The 18205-nt window shown below is 48.3% G+C and overlaps 1 protein-coding gene across 1 annotated transcript in view; it reads left to right on the plus strand.

Moving 5' to 3' along the window:
* Positions 1-18205, plus strand: part of COPG2 (COPI coat complex subunit gamma 2) — a 38948-nt gene that overhangs the window by 13159 nt on the left and 7584 nt on the right. Inside the window, exons 9-18 of the mRNA XM_070947734.1 lie at positions 2178-2335; positions 3950-4083; positions 5941-6008; positions 7670-7858; positions 9631-9726; positions 10172-10415; positions 14040-14115; positions 15355-15458; positions 16898-17023; positions 18121-18183. Of these exons, the coding sequence (XP_070803835.1) occupies positions 2178-2335; positions 3950-4083; positions 5941-6008; positions 7670-7858; positions 9631-9726; positions 10172-10415; positions 14040-14115; positions 15355-15458; positions 16898-17023; positions 18121-18183 (1258 nt within the window). The remainder of the gene's footprint in view (positions 1-2177; positions 2336-3949; positions 4084-5940; positions 6009-7669; positions 7859-9630; positions 9727-10171; positions 10416-14039; positions 14116-15354; positions 15459-16897; positions 17024-18120; positions 18184-18205) is intronic.

The raw sequence follows: 18205 nt of genomic DNA on the forward strand, positions 1-18205 counted from the left end.
CGCCTGCAATACTCCATTCTAACTACTGCGCCACCACAGTTTAGATAAATGGATGGATGGATGATAGGTAAATATATGGATGATGATAGACAGATGAATAGATAGATAAATAGATGGATGTTGAGAGAGAGAGTAGGGAGGGGAGAGAGAGAGAGAGAGAGAGAGAAGATAGGTAGGTGATGGACAGATATAGTTAGCAATAGCCCTTAGACTTATATACCGCTTCACAGTGCTTTTACAGCCCTCTCTAAGCGGTTTACAGAGTCAGCCTTTTACCCCCAACCATCTGGGTCCTCATTTTACCCACCTCGGAAGGATGGAAGGCCGAGTCTGTCAGGGTGCTAATTAATCCCATTCCGTTTTGGGTAATCGCACCTTGATTTAGAGACATGGATCGTGGCATTTTCCTTGTGTATACGTTAAGAAAATAAACCCCGAAGATATTTTTTCTAAGAAAAACTCATTTATTCGTTATAAAGAAAATAAAACATCTCACTATCTAAAATAATTACATTTTGGCAACGTTCCTGCCGGCTACCTCTCTGCGGCCGGAACTCTTGGCAGAAGAACAAAGAAAGATAGAAGAAAAAATGAGGAATGCGGACATGCGTAGTTAGCTTACTGATAAGAAAGCTTGGCAAGCTACGGAAAGTCTGAAAGTCCAAAAATATGAGCTCATCTGGTAAATGCAAAAAACGCAGTGACAGAGTCAACCTTGAGCCGGTCAGGATCGAACTCTTGGCAGTGGGTGGAGTTAGCCTGCAATACTCCATTCTAACCACCACGCCATCAGAGCTCTTTCTTGTTGGTTTACATCTGCCATCATTCTCAGAGAGCGCAACACTGGCTAAAAATCGTGCGGGCTGTCATCACGAAGTCAGTAGTAGAGGAGCTGTGTTCACACAGTCTAGGTCAGGGGTGTCAGGGATCTGGCCCGCGAGGTGGTTAGAACCGGCTCGCGAAGCCGCCCTGGAAACAGCAAAGGACCATCCCACGGCACCTCGACCGGACGCTGATCTGCAACATGGTGACAGCCATCCGGACCGGACCACTTCTCTGGTGGGAAAGGGTTTGGCGCTCGTCCTGGTCTTGCCTTTGTCTGCTGGAGACAGTGGATCCTCCCAGCTCCACCCAGGCTACCACAGCAGTGGTGGGCTGCTGCCGGTTCAAACCGGTTCGGGCAAATCGATAGCTCCGACCATCGTCTGGGCCCGCCCACTTGCCCCGGCGCTATCCCGTCCTATATAATCGCCCTGTGTTTGCTGCCAAGCGCATGCGCTCACATTTCCGGTTGTCGGCAAACCGGTTGTTACAGTATGTGACACCCAGCTCTGCACCACCGGTCACGAATGACGTTGAGCTGGCCACCCCCACACCCCCGAGGTCAACCACAACCCTGATGCAACGCTCAATGAAATCGAGTTTGACACCCCTGTTCTAGGTCAATCCCCCTCCCCCTTGGAGGCATGCATGAAAAGAAGTTGCTACCTGTTAAGAAATATGCGCAGAGTAACCCTTGAGTAGCAAGGTTGTGCACATGAGAAACGGCTGAGGGTGATTGTGAATAAGCACTGTCAATACACAGACACACTGAGTTGTGATATTCTTTTACTTTTAGGAAAAAGCAAAGCAAAGTCCAATAAACAATCCAGGTCATACACAGATAAAGAGAGTTAAATTGTCAATCCAGGGATATTCCAAGAACAAAGTCTTCTTACCAGTTGTTGTAGTCATATGCAATAAAACAGTTCTTTTTGGAGTTGCAAACAGGAACAAGTACAGCAGTAAAACAATCAGTAAAACAGTAGAAAATAAGTAGCAATGATCAAGCAGAGAGAACAGGCAGAGAGGAGCAGAGGTAGCAATAATAATGTAATAAGAAAAAATAAACCATGATTCAAGCTTCCTCTTAAGTACGTTGGCTACAGAGCTAGCCAATCAGAATACAGTATGATGCAATACAGCATTACAGCCTTAAAGCGATACATTACATTTTGACTGCAAACATGCATTGATGGTTTATATATGTAGCCAACCCAACCAGTTAGGCAATAGCCATTCCCTAACACTACCTGTGTTGAGGTCTACCGTCGACCTTTCCCTGGCTTTGAGCTGACTCCGGTCACCTTAGCACTGGGGGAAAAATAAATCCTTTTTTTTTTCCCCCGCATCCGCAGTACCATGCTCTCGGTTTGCTCTACCATCTGAGAAAAAACGACCGCCTCGCCGTTTCCAAGATGCTGAACAAATTCACCAGATCCGGATTGAAGTCCCAGTTTGCCTACTGCATGCTGATCCGGATTGCCAGCCGGTTGCTGAAGGAGTCTGAGGAGGGGTAAAGAGATCGGGGTGTGGGGGGGTCGGCAGGGGGTCCAGAACAGAATATAGAATGAGGTTAGGTCCGTGATGGTGAACCTAAGGCCTGCGTGCCACCTGTGCCCTCTCTGCGGGCACGCCAGCCGTTGCCCCAGCACAGCTCCACGGCTCCACGCCTCCTGCTGGCCCTCTGATTTTGGGGTCTCTGTCGCACATGCGCAGGGGGCGGTGTGCATGTGGGGGACATGCACGGAGGTCGGGGCATATGTGCGGGGGCACTCATTGCATTTTGGGGGTTCGCGCACTTGCACGCCAGAGGTGCTATTCAGCAGGTTCTGACCAGTTCTGGAGAACTGGTAGCGGAACTCGGAGAATCGGTAAATGCCACCTCTGGCTGGCCTCACCCCCATCTATTCTCTGCCTCCCGAGTCCCAGCTGATCGGGAGGAAATGGGGATTTTGCAGTAACCTTCCCTTAGAGGTGGGGGGGGCGGAATGGAGTTTTTACAGTATCCTTCCCCTGCCACGCCCACCAAGCCACACCCACAGAATCGGTAGTAAAAAAAATTGAATCCCATCACTGGTGCACGTGCCCTCCTATGCCCCATTTTGACCCTGGAATGCCTCCTGCACCAACCTGGAATGGGCGGGGGGGGGCATAGGGGACGCATGCACATGCGTGGGTGGGTGCATACATGTGGGGTGGGGCGCATGCACGGCATGTGCTCGCATTTTGGGGGTGCACTTTTGGGCACTCGGCATCAAAAAGGTTAGCCTTCACTGGCTAGGATAGTGCCTTTATAAGCAGAAGTGGTATTCAGCCGGTTCGGACCGATTTGCGTGAACCGGTAGTGGAAATCGAGGGTGCCCCCCCCACCGCCCTGGCTCTATGTCAGTGATGGCTAACCTTTTTGCCGTCACGTGCCAAAAGTGGGGAGAACACGGGGGGAGGGGGTCATGCACATGCGTGCCCACACCCATAATTCAATGAGCCCCACCCATGCGCGTGGTACCCCCCCCGTGCTCCCCCCACTTTTGGCACAATGGACCTGGTAGGCCCGTTTTTCACCCTCCACAAGCTCCAGAGGCATTCTAGGAACCTGGGGAGGGCAAAAACTGTCTTCCCCACCCACCGGAGGCCCTCTGGAGGCTGGAAACGGCTCGTTTCCTGACTTCCGTTGGGACCGGAAAACCTGAAAATCAGCTGACTGGCATACACTTTCACACTGGAGCTGAGCTAGGACAACGCTCGTGTGCCCACAGATATGGTTCTGCGTGCCACAGGTTTGCCATCATGGCTCTGTGCTGTCCTATTTAGGCACGTTTTTGAGGCCAGGTGCATTGGTGGAAGCGGACGCAGGAGCAAAGCACATGCACGGAAGGCTGGGTGCATGCACAGAAGGCGTACGCGCGCGTGGCGAACCAGTGGTAACCAAATGTGAAACCCACCGCTGGTTATAACCCTCTTCCTGCCTACCAGACATTCCAAGCTCCGCTGTCTCTTTGCCCTCTGGGAAGCTGCCCCTCCCTCCTGGGAATCCAGACTACAATCCACGACACCCCTGTCCAATCCGCTGGTACGTTAATGCTGACGTCACACGACCTGTAAACGCAGCCGTGTCTTTTCTCGGCAGGCACGACAACCCCCTCTTCGATTTCATCGAAAGCTGCCTGCGCAACAAACACGAGATGGTGATTTACGAAGCCGCCTCGGCCATCATCCACCTCCCCAATTGCACGGCTCGGGAACTGGCCCCAGCAGTCTCAGGTGAGTGCAACATGGGAATCCGTCCCTTCGTTTCAGACCCTGGAGTCCTTGGTGGACTCCAGGGATAGCTCGTTTATTTATTTTCATCTATTAAACAGATCGATGTAGCTGCCAAGTCAGTTTTTTTTAAAAAAAAATAATCCACCCTACACAGCTAGTCCTCGACTTAACGACCACAATTGGCCCCACAACTTATGTTGCTAAATGAGACGTTTGTTTAGGTGACTTTACGGCTTTGCTTGCCGCGTTCGTTTAAGCGAATCATGGCAATTCTTTAAAAATGAGTCACACGGTTGTTAAGTGAATCTGGCTTCCCGCTTGACTTCGCTCGTCAGAAGGTCAGCAAAAGCGGATCACGTGACCCCCAGGACGCTGCAACCGTCATAAATACGAATCAGCTGTCAAGCGTCTGTATATCACGCGGCCGCGGGGATACTGCGACGGTCGGAAGTGTGAAAAATTTCCCTTTTTTCCAGTGCCGTTATAACTTGGAATGGTCATTAAGCGAGCTGTTGTATGTCGAGGGACTACTTTTAATAAAAGCCCATTTTTTAAAAAAATCCTACCCCACCCCACTTTGGCAGCAACCATACATCAGGTAGACGTAATCGAGAAAAGACGGTCGTACAAAGAACTCGGGCACAAACATGGACGGTTTTGAAGGTGGCAACCATAACCTTGACTTAAACCTGGAAGTAGATCGGCAGCAGTGGTGGGATTCAGCTGGTCCTATATCACTGTGTTTTTGATGACGCAAGCATGTGCGGATGGCACGCGCAAGCTAATTGCCGTGCTGTTCGACGTCGCGCATTTCCGGTGCTCGCCGAATGGGTTGTTACAGTATGTGACGCTCACTTCTAATCGGCAGCCAGTGCAGCCTCCTGCAAGAAAGGCGACGCTTATACAAGCCTTGGTTTGCATGAAACTGTTCACGCTGCCGCGTGTTGTGACCTAGGCTTCCTGAGTCATTAAAACACACGAGTAGTCCCCAAAACCTCTTTTATTGCAACAGCTGTGAATTACGTTCATTCACAGCTGAGTCCCAATTAGTTGCAAAACAAGTCCTTCGGGAGAAGTCCTTCGGGATAATCACCAACCTTTATCTCCCTTGACACGCTGTCAAAAGACCTACTTGGCAAAGCCCCACAGAGTCCAGAATCAAACAGAGATGCCGACTGGGAACAGAATTAACAACGTTGCTTTCCTGCAAAGGGCCCACGTGCCTTTGCTCCTCTTTTAAGCCTTATGGAAGGAGCCAGTCATCTCCAGGCCTTACTCCTGAGTCGTCCCTTTTATTTGAACTGTTCTTGCCTTCTGGCAGTTCTGTGCATGCGCGCACTAGGAACAGGGTCCTCTTGTTCCTCTGCCTCTCTGATATCTGCCTCTGGAGGCTCCGGAGTCCACGCATCACTCCTAGATTGCCCTGGCCCCATCTCTGCCTCCGACGCAGAGCCCTCGTCCGGGTCTTCCCCAGACTCCAGGACTGGCCCATGTTCCTCCTCACTGTTCGACTCCACTGCCAGCTCCACAGGCTGCTGGCCGACCACAACACCGCGTTCTGAAGTCACTAAACCGCCGAATAGTCTCCAAGAGCAGCCCCACGTGGAAGGAATGACAGTAGTCCAATTAAAGTCAAAAATCTTCCCGTTCTGGGTTCTGCATCTGCTTTGAAACCCTCGAAAGATTGTGTTTGACATGCCCTGATTTAGACACAGATGTAGAAGGGGTGTTATCTGGGTCACAACTAGGCAAATGGATGAGCTGTCCGTCAAGCTTGTGATCCCCTCCCTTCCTCGCCTTGTGTGACAAAATTGTGTGACGAAATTCAACCTGGTCCATTTTTGCTTCTCCTTTCAGTGCTTCAGCTCTTCTGCAGTTCGCCGAAGCCCGTTCTGAGATACGCAGCAGTCCGGACCCTTAATAAGGTGAGCGCTTCAGAGGGGGCCGTCTGTCACAGTTGATCCTCGACTTACAACCGCAACGGAGCCCAAGACTTATGTTGCTAAGCGAAACAACATTTGTTAAAAGTGAGTTTGTCCTATTTTACGACTCTCCTTGCCGCCTGTGTTCAGCGAATCGCCGCCGTTGTTCAAGGAGCAACATGGTTGTTAAGTGAATCTGGCTTTCCCCTTCCCATGGATTTGTCAAAAGTCGCCAAAGGAGATGACATGACCCCGGGACACTGCCACCATCGTAAACATGAATCCATAATCGAGCATCTGAATGTAAATCACGTGGGGATGCTGCAACGGTCATAAGTGTGAGAAATGGTCATGAGTTGCTCTTTTCAGGGCCGTTGTAACTTCGAACGGTCACTAAGTGAAGTGTTGTAAGTTGAGGACTACCTGTGTTTATTTATCAATTAAATTTAGATGGTATTCGTGCCACTGTTGGGTGATGGGGCAACTTACAACATCTAAAAAGGAAGGACAAAACATTACAATATTAAACACACATAGTCCTCCTCTTATGACGGTTCGTTTACTGAGCAAAGTTACAAGGGCACTGGAAAAAGTGACTTACGACCGTTTTTCACACTTACAACCGTTGCAGCATCCCCACAGTCATGTGATCAAAATTCGTAGGCTAGGCAACTGGCATGTACTTAAAACGGTTGCAGTGTCCCGAGGTCACGTGATCCCGTTTTACGACTTTCTGACAAGCAAAGTCCATGGGGAAGCCAGATTCACTTAACAACCTGGTTACTAACTTAACAACTGCAGTGATTCACTTAACAACGGGGCAAGAAAAGTCATAAAATAGAGCGATACTCATTTAACAACTGTCCCACTTAGCGGAAATGTTTTATTTTCTATTTTATTTTATTTTGTTACTTACTTCATTTTCCTTTACTTTTATTTTATCTTATTACTTTAGTTTATTATTTATTTTATTGCATTTTATTTTATTTTATTATTTTATTTTACTTTATTTTATATTTTGTTTTATTTTATTACTTTACTTTTATTTTATCTTATTACCTTAGTTTATTATTTATTACATTTTATTTTATTTTATTATTTTACTTTATTTTATATTTTATTTTGTTTTGTTACTTTACTTACTTTATTTTACTTTACTTTTATTTTATTACTTTATTATTTATTTTATTGCATTTTATTTTATATTATTTTACTTTATTTTATATTTTGTTTTATTTGATTACTTTACTTTTATCTTATTACTTTAGTTTATTATTTATTTTATTGCATTTTATTTTATTTTACGTTATTTATATTTTGTTTTATTTGATTACTTACTTTATTTTACTTTACTTTTATTTTATCTTATTACTTTAGTTTATTATTTATTTTATTGCATTTTGTTTTATTTTATTTTACTTTATATTTTGTTCTATTTTATTACTTTATATTGCAGTTTCTTTTATCCTATTGCTTTAGCTTAGTTTATTATTTATTTTATTGCATTTTATTTTATCTTATTGCTTTAACTTAGTTTATTATTTATTTTATTGCATTTTATTTTATTGTTCTATTGTATTTTATATTTTATACTAGTCATTGCAGGCCGCAGGGTCCCTATTGGCGGCCTTCTTCCTGTAAGCTTTTCTGGGGTGTACTTTCAGGTGGCAATGAAGCATCCGTCCGCGGTGACGGCCTGCAATTTGGATCTGGAGAACCTGATCACCGATTCCAACCGCAGCATCGCCACGCTGGCCATCACCACCCTGCTGAAGACGGGCAGCGAGAGCAGCGTGGACCGACTCATGAAACAGATTTCCTCCTTCGTCTCCGAGATATCGGATGAGTTTAAGGTCAGCCTTCTAAAATCTGGTTCTTGGCTTTCTCTTCGGCCCGCCAGAATTGTTAGGGGTGGATGGGATTCCGGCTTTTCTCTGCCAAAATTGGCACGGAGGAGAGTCCGCAGGATTTAGAAAAAGCGTCACTAAGTTATGCTACCTGCAAAAATTTGTGCCATCACTGTGGGGCAGCAGAGAGTTTCTTTCCGTATCTCTTTTGTGCCATCTAGTGGCCATCTGTGGTTCTGCAGCCCAGTTCAGATAACCCTTGAATCAAAAGTCTATGGAGATTCTCAATCCTCCAGGTCATGCTTGTCCGAAAGGTGCTTTTTCCAAAAGGCAACTGGACTTTCTTGGGTTTATTTTCCTTGAAGACGTTGTACTTCTCATCCAAGAAGCTTCTTCAGTTCTAGAGAACCAAGAAAGTCCAGTTGTCTTTTGGAAAAGGCACTAACCGAATAACAGAATTGGAAAGGACCTTGGGAGGACTTGAAATCCTAACTCTCAGTCCGTGGCACAGGCTGCAGCCTGTGGCGGGCGAGCACCTGAGTGTGCAAAGCTCCATTCGCACAAGCGGCCGGCGCACATGCAAAACCATCCCTGTATTAAAGTGGGCAAAACTTTGGCCACTTTAAGATGCGGGACTTCAATTCCCAGAATTCTGGCTGGGGAATTCTGGGAGCTGAAGTCCAGTATAGCTGGCTGAGGAATTCTGGGAGTTGAAGTCCAGTATAGCTGGCTGAGGAATTCTGGGAGTTGAAGTCCGGCACAGCTGGCTGGGAAATTTTGGGAGTTGAAGTCCGGCACAGCTGGCTAGGAAATTTTGGGAGTTGAAGTCCAGCATAGCTGGCTGGGAAATTCTGGGAGTTGAAGTCCAGTATAGCTGGCTGAGGAATTCTGGGAGTTGAAGTCCAGTATAGCTGGCTGAGGAATTCTGGGAGTTGAAGTCCAGTATAGCTGGCTGAGGAATTCTGGGAGCTGAAGTCCGGCACAGCTGGCTGGGAAATTTTGGGAGTTGAAGTCCGGCACAGCTGGCTGGGAAATTCTGGGAGTTGAAGTCCAGTATAGCTGGCTGGGGAATTCTGGGAGTTGAAGTCCAGCATAGCCAGCCAGGGAATTCTGGGAGCTGAAGTCCAGCATAGCCAGCCAGGGAATTCTGGGAGTTGAAGTCCAGTATAGCTGGCTGGAGAATGCTGGGAGCTGAAGTCCAGCATAGCCAGCCAGGGAATTCTGGGAGCTGAAGTCCAGCATAGCCAGCCAGGGAATTCTGGGAGTTGAAGTCCAGTATAGCTGGCTGGAGAATGCTGGGAGCTGAAGTCCAGCATAGCCAGCCAGGGAATTCTGGGAGCTGAAGTCCAGCATAGCCAGCCAGGGAATTCTGGGAGCTGAAGTCCAGCATAGCCAGCCAGGGAATTCTGGGAGCTGAAGTCCAGCATAGCCAGCCAGGGAATTCTGGGAGTTGAAGTCCAGCATAGCCAGCCAGGGAATTCTGGGAGTTGAAGTCCAGTATAGCCAGCCAGGGAATTCTGGGAGCTGAAGTCCAGCATAGCCGCCTGGGGAAGTCCAGCATCTTTAAAGTGGCCAAGCTTGAAAAACGCCACCTTAGAGAAAAGGACTATTGGCTGCTGTCCACATCTCTCCATCATACAAGGCCCACTTCTGCTGCTGATGCCCTCATGATGCCCTACAGGAGGATGGGTTTTTTCCCCCCCAAGAAGCTCTTTAATCGGCCCGATACAGAGAACCGACCGGTCCTCACTTAACGTCGTATTATTGTTGCCTTGCAGGTGGTAGTCGTCCAAGCCATCAGTGCTCTGTGCCAGAAGTACCCACGGAAACACAGCGTCATGATGACGTTCCTGTCCAACATGCTTCGGGATGACGTAGGTCGCTCCGTCTGCATTGGGGGGGCTCCTGCAGCGCCCCCTGTTGGGGGGAACTTACCCAGGCCGCTACTTGCAACGTGTCTTGAGAACTATAAACTTGACGCGCCTAGCGACCCAAGAGCAAGAAAGTCTTGAGAAGTAGCCCTCGACGTACGACCGTAACGGAGGCTACATCGGGACGTTCGTAAAACAGGTCGCCTACATGACCAACCCAATTTTTTTTTTTTTTTGGCAGCGGTCATTAAAGCGGAGTTGAAGTCCACAAGTCTTAAAGCTGCCAAGTTTGAAGACTTCTGGTCTTAACATTGGCCTTCAAACTCACGCCCCCCCCCCCGACTGCCTCGCTTTAGCGACGGGGATTTTTGGGGCTCGGTTGCGGTCGTAAGCCGAGGACTGGCCGCAGTCCCACTGCTGCACACGCGTGTTTCGTGTCTCCCCGCAGGGCGGCTTCGAGTACAAGCGAGCCATCGTGGACTGTATCATCGGCATCATCGAAGAGAACCCCGAGAGCAAAGAGACGGGCCTGGCTCACCTCTGCGAGTTCATCGAAGACTGCGAGCACACGGTGCTGGCCACCAAGATCCTCCACCTGCTGGGCAAGGAGGGGCCCAGGACCCCCACCCCTTCCAAGTACATCCGCTTCATCTTCAACCGAGTGGTGCTGGAGAACGAAGCCGTTCGGGCTGGTGAGTTTGGAGCGAGGGGGATGGCGAGCTTTGAGACCAAGAAGGAGAAGACCGGTCGTCTGCCGGACAGAATCTCTAGATCGGCGTTGGTCAACCTTGGCCATTTTCAAATATGGAGATTCTCAGCCATGCAGGTGGTCCCAAAGGTGTGCTTTTTGTTCAGGAGGCACCTGGACATTTCTTGTTTTTTTTTCTTTTGAAGACGTTTCACTTCTCCTCCAAGAAGCTTCTTCAGCTATGACTGGGGAACGGAAGGATTTATACTCCTCGAAGACAGCTGGACATTTGCATCCTTTGAGAGGGTTGTTTGGAGGTTGGAGAGAGGACACTCCAGGCGGCCTCAACGACTCCCTAAAAAGGATGCAAATGACCAGCTGTCTGCAAGGAATATAAATCCTTCCGAAGAAAAAAAACCAAGGAAGTCCAATTACCTCTTGAAAAAAAATCACCTTTCGGTTTCAAATACGTGGACTTCAATTTTTTATTTTTTTTTTAATTTGATTTATATGCCGCCCTTCTCCGGAGACTCAAGGCGGCTTACAGTGCGTTAAGCAATAGCCTTCATCCTTTTGTATATTTATACAAAGTCAGCTTATTGCCCCCACAATCTGGGTCCTCATTTCACCTACCTTAGAAAGGATGGAAGGCTGAGTCGACCTTGAGCCTGGTGAGATTTGAACTTACAGTAATTGCAGACAGCTGGTGTTAATCACAATGCTATCAGTCTGCTGAGCCACCAGAATACCCCACAGATTTTTATTTATTTAGCTGGGCAGCTTAGAGCAGGGGTCCCCAACACCCCCACGGGCCGTGGCCTATTGGGAACCGAGCCGCACAACAATCAGGCCAATGCATGCACACAGCTCCACTCGCGTGAACAGTATCCCAAAGGCTTCTCTTCTGTCTTGCGTGAGCTGCCTGCTCTTGATACTCCAAAAATGGGAGCAGAGGTTGAGCGGGACAAGCACGCCCTGCTAGTTGTGGTCCGCCGGCAGCCTGCAGAGCTGGCAGCGGAGTCGGACAGTGAGGAGGCTGGGGAAGGACCATGGGCCAGTCCTGGAGTCTGGGGAAGGCTCAGACGAGGGCTCTGCGTCGGAGGCAGAGATGGGGCCGGGGCCATCTGGGAGTGATGCGCGGACTCTGGAGCCTCCAGAGTCTGACGTCAGCGAGGCAGAGGAATAGGGTTCCCAGTGCACGCATGCGCAGAGCTGCCAGAAGACAAGAACAGTTAAGACAAAAGGGGCGACTCAGGAGTAAGGCCTGGAGATGATTGGCCCTTCCCATAAGACATAAAGGAGGAGCAAAGGCACGTGAGCCTTTGCAGGAAGCAACTTTGTTCTTTCTAGTCAGTTTGAATTCTGAAGCTCCATTTTGACTCTGTGCTCAGTGTGGCCTTGCAAAGCTAATTGCCAATTAGGTCTTTGGCAGCGTGTCAAGGGAGATAAAGGTAGGTGTTTACCAGCCTTATCCCGAAGGACTGTGGCAGACTTCTTTTTTTTTTTAATTGAAAAAGTTTTTCAAATACAGATTTTTCCCCCTTTTTTCTCCCCCCCTCCTCCCTAACCCCCTCTCGCCACCCCTCCCCCTGTGACTTCTTCAAAGTAAAATCCAAATTCATAACAGATTATATAATACTTTACCATTCCCTTACTCCATCCCCCAAATACTGACCCTTTCTTTCTAATAATATTATTATATCCCCCTTTTACTATACATTTCAAAATAACATTCTACTGTAACATTGTGTAATAACTTCTGATTTAACATAGTAATATTATTATAACTCCCAATTTGGCAATAATCTGCCCTTTTTCTCCTCCCCCATACATATATCTCTTAAATCAAACCTTTTATGTATATTAATATAACATCTCAAAACAACCTTCCACTTTAAAACTATATAATTCAAAGCAGCCTTCCACTATAAAACTATATAATAAATCCTAATTTAACATTTATTCAACTCATAGTCTGTCCATTTCCTCCACTCCCATAAATATATCTCTTAGACATCTCTTTTCTTAAACTAAACCATCAATAAACTAGCCTGTCTCCACCCACTTTCCTACAAAATAACAATTCTTAATATCTTTATTCTGCTGCCCATGACTGTGGCAGACTTCCGTCGGACTTTTTACAAACTATTTGTGACTCGTTACGGGCTGGGAATGAATTTAATTCACAGCCGTTGAAATAAAAAGAGGATTTTTGGGACTAATTGTGTCTTTTTTACTGTCTCAGGAAGCCTAGGTCAGAACACTGCTCAGCTTCGGTGACTCACCGAGAGGCTGCCTGTCACAGGACACCCGATGATCCCTTTTTGGATCGTCGGGCAGCCTCGGTGAAGTCCGAAGGAGCACGAGGCTGCGCCCCCGAAGGCTGCTCTTCTCTGCACCAAAAGCTTTTTGCAAAGGGACGAAAGACTTCAAAGGAAGCGACCTCCGCTGCTTCAGGCCTTCTGTCCCTTTGCAAAAGCTTTTGGCGCGGAGAAGCCTGAAGGAGTGTGAAACCGCACCCCAAAGACTTCTCTTCTCTTGCGTGAGTGGAGCAGCGCGCACGCACCAACCTACTGCTCGCACAGCCTGGTTCCCCTCCCCTCCTTCCCAGTCCGCCATGTTGCATAAGTTAGGGACTGCTGTCTTAGAGCAGGGGTCCCCAACCTGTGGGCTGTGGCCCACTACCAGGCCACGGCCTATTCGTAACCGGGCCCCACTGTGCTGCCCCACTCACTCTCACACACACACAGAATAAGAATAAGTATAATTTTATTTCTATACCGCCCTTCTCCCGAAGGACTCAGGGCGGTGTACAGCCTATTAAAAGCACAAGACAAACATCAATTAAAATAATTTAAAATTATTAAATAATTCGGCTCAATTTAAAACCCCAGAAATTTAAAACACCCAATTTAAAATTATTATGTTGATAGCCAGGCCTGGCGGAACAACAGGGTTTTGAGTGCACAGCGAAATGTCTAAACCACACAGAGCCACAAACCAAACACGTTCTTCCCAGCAACCCCTTTCTCTGCCCACTGCGATGAATAGCTTTCCGGGGCAGCCCACCGGGTGGGGCCTTCTTCTGAGCAATCTGGAAGATCTCCATTGCTCTTGTCTTTTCTCTGCCCTGAGTGCTCTCGGATCCACTGTGGAAGGCAGCTTCTCTTCCTCTTCACTGCCCGTCCGCCCCTGCAAACTGTCCCCAGCCGAAGCCTCCTGTAAATCTCTTTCGGACGGCTGATCAGAGTCATCAATTAACCGAGTTCCTGACATGCCAGGATTGAGCTCATCCTCCTTCGAGCCAGCCTCCGCGGAAGAATCCGGGGAGTCGTCCTAAGGGAGACATCACACCCACTTGCATGAGCGTTGTGGGTGCTCACAGCCCCGTTTGCATGAGTAACAGTTGCTCGCCTGCTCCTCTCACAAAACCATCCCCTCTTTTCCCCACTCCCACCTACCCACCCAGCCAGGCTGCCAACTGGATGAGTTGGCAGCCTGGCTTGGGAAACTGTGGCTTAGAGCATAAAAACATTGAAAAGAAAACATGAATATCGTCAGTTATAACAGACAAAGCAGATAAAAGGAAACCGCTAACTTTTTGCCTCCGACTTGCTTTTCCCTGCAGCGGCCGTCAGCGCTCTGGCCAAGTTTGGGGCTCAGAATGAGAATCTCCTGCCCAGCATTTTGGTGCTCCTGCAGAGGTGAGTTCCGCCCTACGCCCCTACACACACACACACACACACACACAAATCACATCAATGAATCAAAATTTCTTCCAAATGGATTCTCTCTTCTGACTCTCTAAGCGGTTTGCAGAGTCAGCCTCTTGCCCCCAACCATCTGGGTTCTCATTTGACCGACCTCGGAAGGATAGAAGGCTGAGTCAACCTTAAGCCGGTCAGGATCGAACTCCTGGCAGTCGGCAGAATTAGCCTGCAATACTACAGTTTCACCCATCTGCCACCACAGCCCTTCTTTCTTTCCTTCCTTCCTTCCTGCCTGCCTGTCTTCCTTCCTTCCTTTTCTCCTTCTGCCTCACCCTTTATCTGTCTTCCTTCCTTCCTTCCTTTTCTCCCTCACTCTACCTGCCTTCCTTCCTCCCCCCTTCCTCCCTTCCCTCCTTTTCTCTGCCTCTCACTCTCCCTTTGTCTGTCTTCCTTCCTTTTCTCCCTCTGCCTCTCCCTCTGCCTGCTTTCCTTCCTTCCTTCCTTCCCTCCCTCCCTCCCACCTGCCTGTCTTCCTTCCTTCCTTTTCTCCCTCTGCCTGCCTACCTTCCTTCCTCCCTCCTTCCCTCCTTTTCTCCCTCTGCCTGCCTTCCTCCCTCCCTCCCTCCTTCCCTCCTTTTCTCCCTCTGCCTCTCCTTTTATGTCTTCCTTCCTTCCTTTTCTCCCTCACTCTGCCTGCCTTCCTTCCTCCCTTCCTCCCTTCCCTCCTTTTCTCTGCCTCTCACTCTGTCTTCCTTCCTTCCTTCCTTCCTTCCTTCCTTCCTTCCTTCCTTCCTTCCTTCCTTCCTTCCTACTTAGACTCATATACCGCTTCGCAGCCCTCTCTAAACGGTTTACAGAGTCGGCATATTACCAACAACAATCGGGGTCCTCATTTTACCGACTTCGGTAGGATGGAAGTCAACCTTGAGCCGGTCAGGATCGAACTGCCAAACTGCTGGCAGCCGGCAGCATACTGAGTTATTTGTAAAAATAATAAAGGCAGGATAACCAAAAAACAAAAAAAATCTAAAGAGGTTCGAGGTATGTGTGTTTGTGGACTTTGTGGGGTTAAGCTGGCAGTTCATAAGTTGTATTTTAAGGCTGGTTGTTTTTGTCCACCAAGAAGCTTCTGATCAGTGTTGGTCTCACATTTCTTCTTTTGCCTCCTCCTCCTCCTCCTCCTCCTCCTCCTCCTCCTCCTCCTCCTCCTCCTCCTCCTCCTCCTCCTCGCAGGTGTGTGATGGACAGCGATGATGAAGTCCGGGACCGAGCCACTTTCTATCTGAACGTGCTGCAGCAGAGACAGCTGACTCTCAATGCGGCCTACATCTTTAATAGTAGGTGGCAGAATAACAGAGCCGGAAGGGACCTTGGAGATCTTCTAGTCCAACCCCCTGCTCAAGCAGGAAACCCTGTACCATTGCAGACAAATGGTGGTCCAATCTCTTCTAAAAAACCTCCAGTGATGGAGCAACCACAACTTCTGGTGGCAAGCAGTTCCACTGACTAATTGTTTTAACTGTCAGGAAATTTCTCCTGAGTTCTAGGTTGCTTCTCTCCTTGATGAGTTTCCACCCGTTGCTTCTTGTCCTGCCCTCAGGAGCTTTGGAAAATAAATTGACCCCCTCTTCTTCTGGGTAGCCCCTCAAATACTGGAAGACTGCTATCATGTCTCCCCTAGTTCTTCTTTTCATCAAACTAGACCTACCCAATTCCTGCAACCGTTCTTCATATGCTTTAGCCTCCAGCCCCCTAAAATCATCTTTGTTGCTCTTCTCTGCACTCTTTTCTAGAGTCTCCACATCTTTTTTATTTTATTTATTTTATTTTTAAATTTGTATACCGCCCTTCTCCCTGAGGACTCAGGGCGGTGAACAACCAAGTAAAAACATAAACTACAAACATTAAAATACAATTAAAAAGATATATACAAATTTGGCCCCAGGATTAAAAACAATAACAAACCAATTAAAAACATTTTAAAAAGTGTTAGGCCAGCCCGGCTTGCTGGAAAAAGAAGGTTTTAAGGGCACGGCGGAAGGCACCGAGGTCTTGGATTCTCCTTATCTCTGGGGGCAGCTGATTCCAGAGGGTGGGAGCCCCCACAGAGAAGGCCCTCCCCCTGGGGGTCACCAGCCTACATTGTTTGGCTGATGGCACCCCAAGGAGGCCCTCTCTGTGGGAGTGCACAGGTCGATGGGAGGCCGTCGGTAGCAGCAGGCAGTCTCGAAGATATCTAGGTCCTCTGCCATGGGGCACTTTAAAGGTGGTAACCAACACCTTTAAGCGCACCCGGAAGACCACTGGGAGCCAGTGCAGCTCACGCAGGAGAGGTGTTGTATGGGAGCGCCATGCAGCTCCCGTGACTACCCGCGCGGCCGCATTCTGGACCAGTTGGAGCCTCCGGGTGCCCTTCAAGGGGAGCCCCATGTAGAGAGCGTTGCAGTAGTCCAGGCGAGACTATTTATAGTGTGGTGACCAAAACTGGATGCAGGATTCCAAGTGTGGCCTTTCCAAGGCCTTATAAAGTGGTATCAACACGTCACGTGATCTTGATTCTATCCCTCTGTTGATGCAGCCTAGAACTGGGTTGGCTTTTTTGGCGGCTGCCTCCCACGGCTGGCTCCTATTTAAGCGATTGTCCACTAGGACTCCAAGATCCCTCTCACAGTCACTACTATTGAGCAAAGTACCACATATATGGTACCTGTGCATTTGGGGTTTTTGTTTCTGTTTTTTACTTCTGGTTTGAAACCCCCTTTCTCGTCTTCGGCAGGTCTGACCGTCTCCATTCCTGGCATGGAAAAAGCCCTGCACCAGTACACGCTGGAGCCTTCGGACAAGCCTTTCGACATGAGGTCTGTGCCGCTGGCCACCGCCCCCATCTTTGAGCAAAAAGCAGGTACTGGGATTAGAGTTTTCCTCCTCCTCCTCCTCTGCACAAAGCACCCTCCCTTCTAGCACTGATGATGTTCCCTAGTTGGGTCTTGAAACGTCTGCAAGAAAAGCATCAAGCTCAGAGAGCACTAAGGATCCCACAATTCTAATTCTTCTTCTTCTTCTTCTTCTTCTTCCTCTTCCTCTTCCTCTTCCTCTTCCTCTTCTTCTTCTCCTTCTCCTTCTCCTTCTCCTTCTCCTTCTCCTTCTCCTTCTCCTTCTTCTTCTTCTTCCTCTTCTTCTTCTTCTTCCTCCTTCTTCCTCCTTCTTCCTCCTCCTCCTCCTCTTCCTCCCTGTCTGCAACTCCCACTCCTTTCTAGCACTGATGAATGTTACGCAGTTGGTCATGAAACATCTGCAAGGAAACCATCAAGCTCAGAGATCATCAGGGACCCCACAGTCATCATTCTCCTCCTTGTCTCCCTGTCCCTTTTTCCTCTTCTCCGTTTCCTGTTTCTCCTTCTTCTCCTCCTCCTCCTCCTCTTTGCAAAACCCCCCTCCCTTCTAACACTGATCATGTTCCCTAGTTGGGTCATGAAACGTCTTGCAAGAAAACAACCAAGCTCAGAGATCATCAGAGACCCCACATTCATCATGCTCCTCCTTGTCTCCTTGTTCTTTTTTCCTCTTCTCCGTTTCCTGTTTCTCCTTCTTCTTCTCCTCCTCCTCTTTGCAAAACCCCCCTCCCTTCTAGCACTGATGATGTTTATGATGGTTGCATCCATCCAGAGGTTTCATGATCGCCATTTGCGACATTCCAAGCAACGGTTTGCTTAACAACCATGGGAAAAGAAAAAAAAAAGCCTGTAGAATAAGATGCGAGTCATTTAACAATTGTCTTGCTTAACAAAGGAAATTCTGCTCCCAATTCTGGTTGTAAGTCGAGGTCTGGCTACGTTGGTTTCCAGTCCCTGGAGACCTGGCCTTCTCGTAACCTGGCACGGCAGGCTCCCTTCGTGTCAGAACTGCCTTGTAGGATTGTGAGATTTTTCTCTTTGCCACCAATTCCCTTGCACTCCCTGGTCAGAAATATGAATTTATTTGTTTAATTTTCTATTTCAGAGATTTCCCTGGTAGCCAACAAACCTGAAAAGATGGCTCCTTCACGACAAGACATATTCCAAGGTAAGGATATTTCTCTCCTCTT

This window comes from Pituophis catenifer, unplaced genomic scaffold (genome assembly GCF_029215685.1).
Source record: "Pituophis catenifer annectens isolate HBS135680 unplaced genomic scaffold, rPitCat1.0.hap2 SCAF_7, whole genome shotgun sequence".
Classification (NCBI taxonomy): Eukaryota; Metazoa; Chordata; class Lepidosauria; order Squamata; family Colubridae; genus Pituophis; species Pituophis catenifer.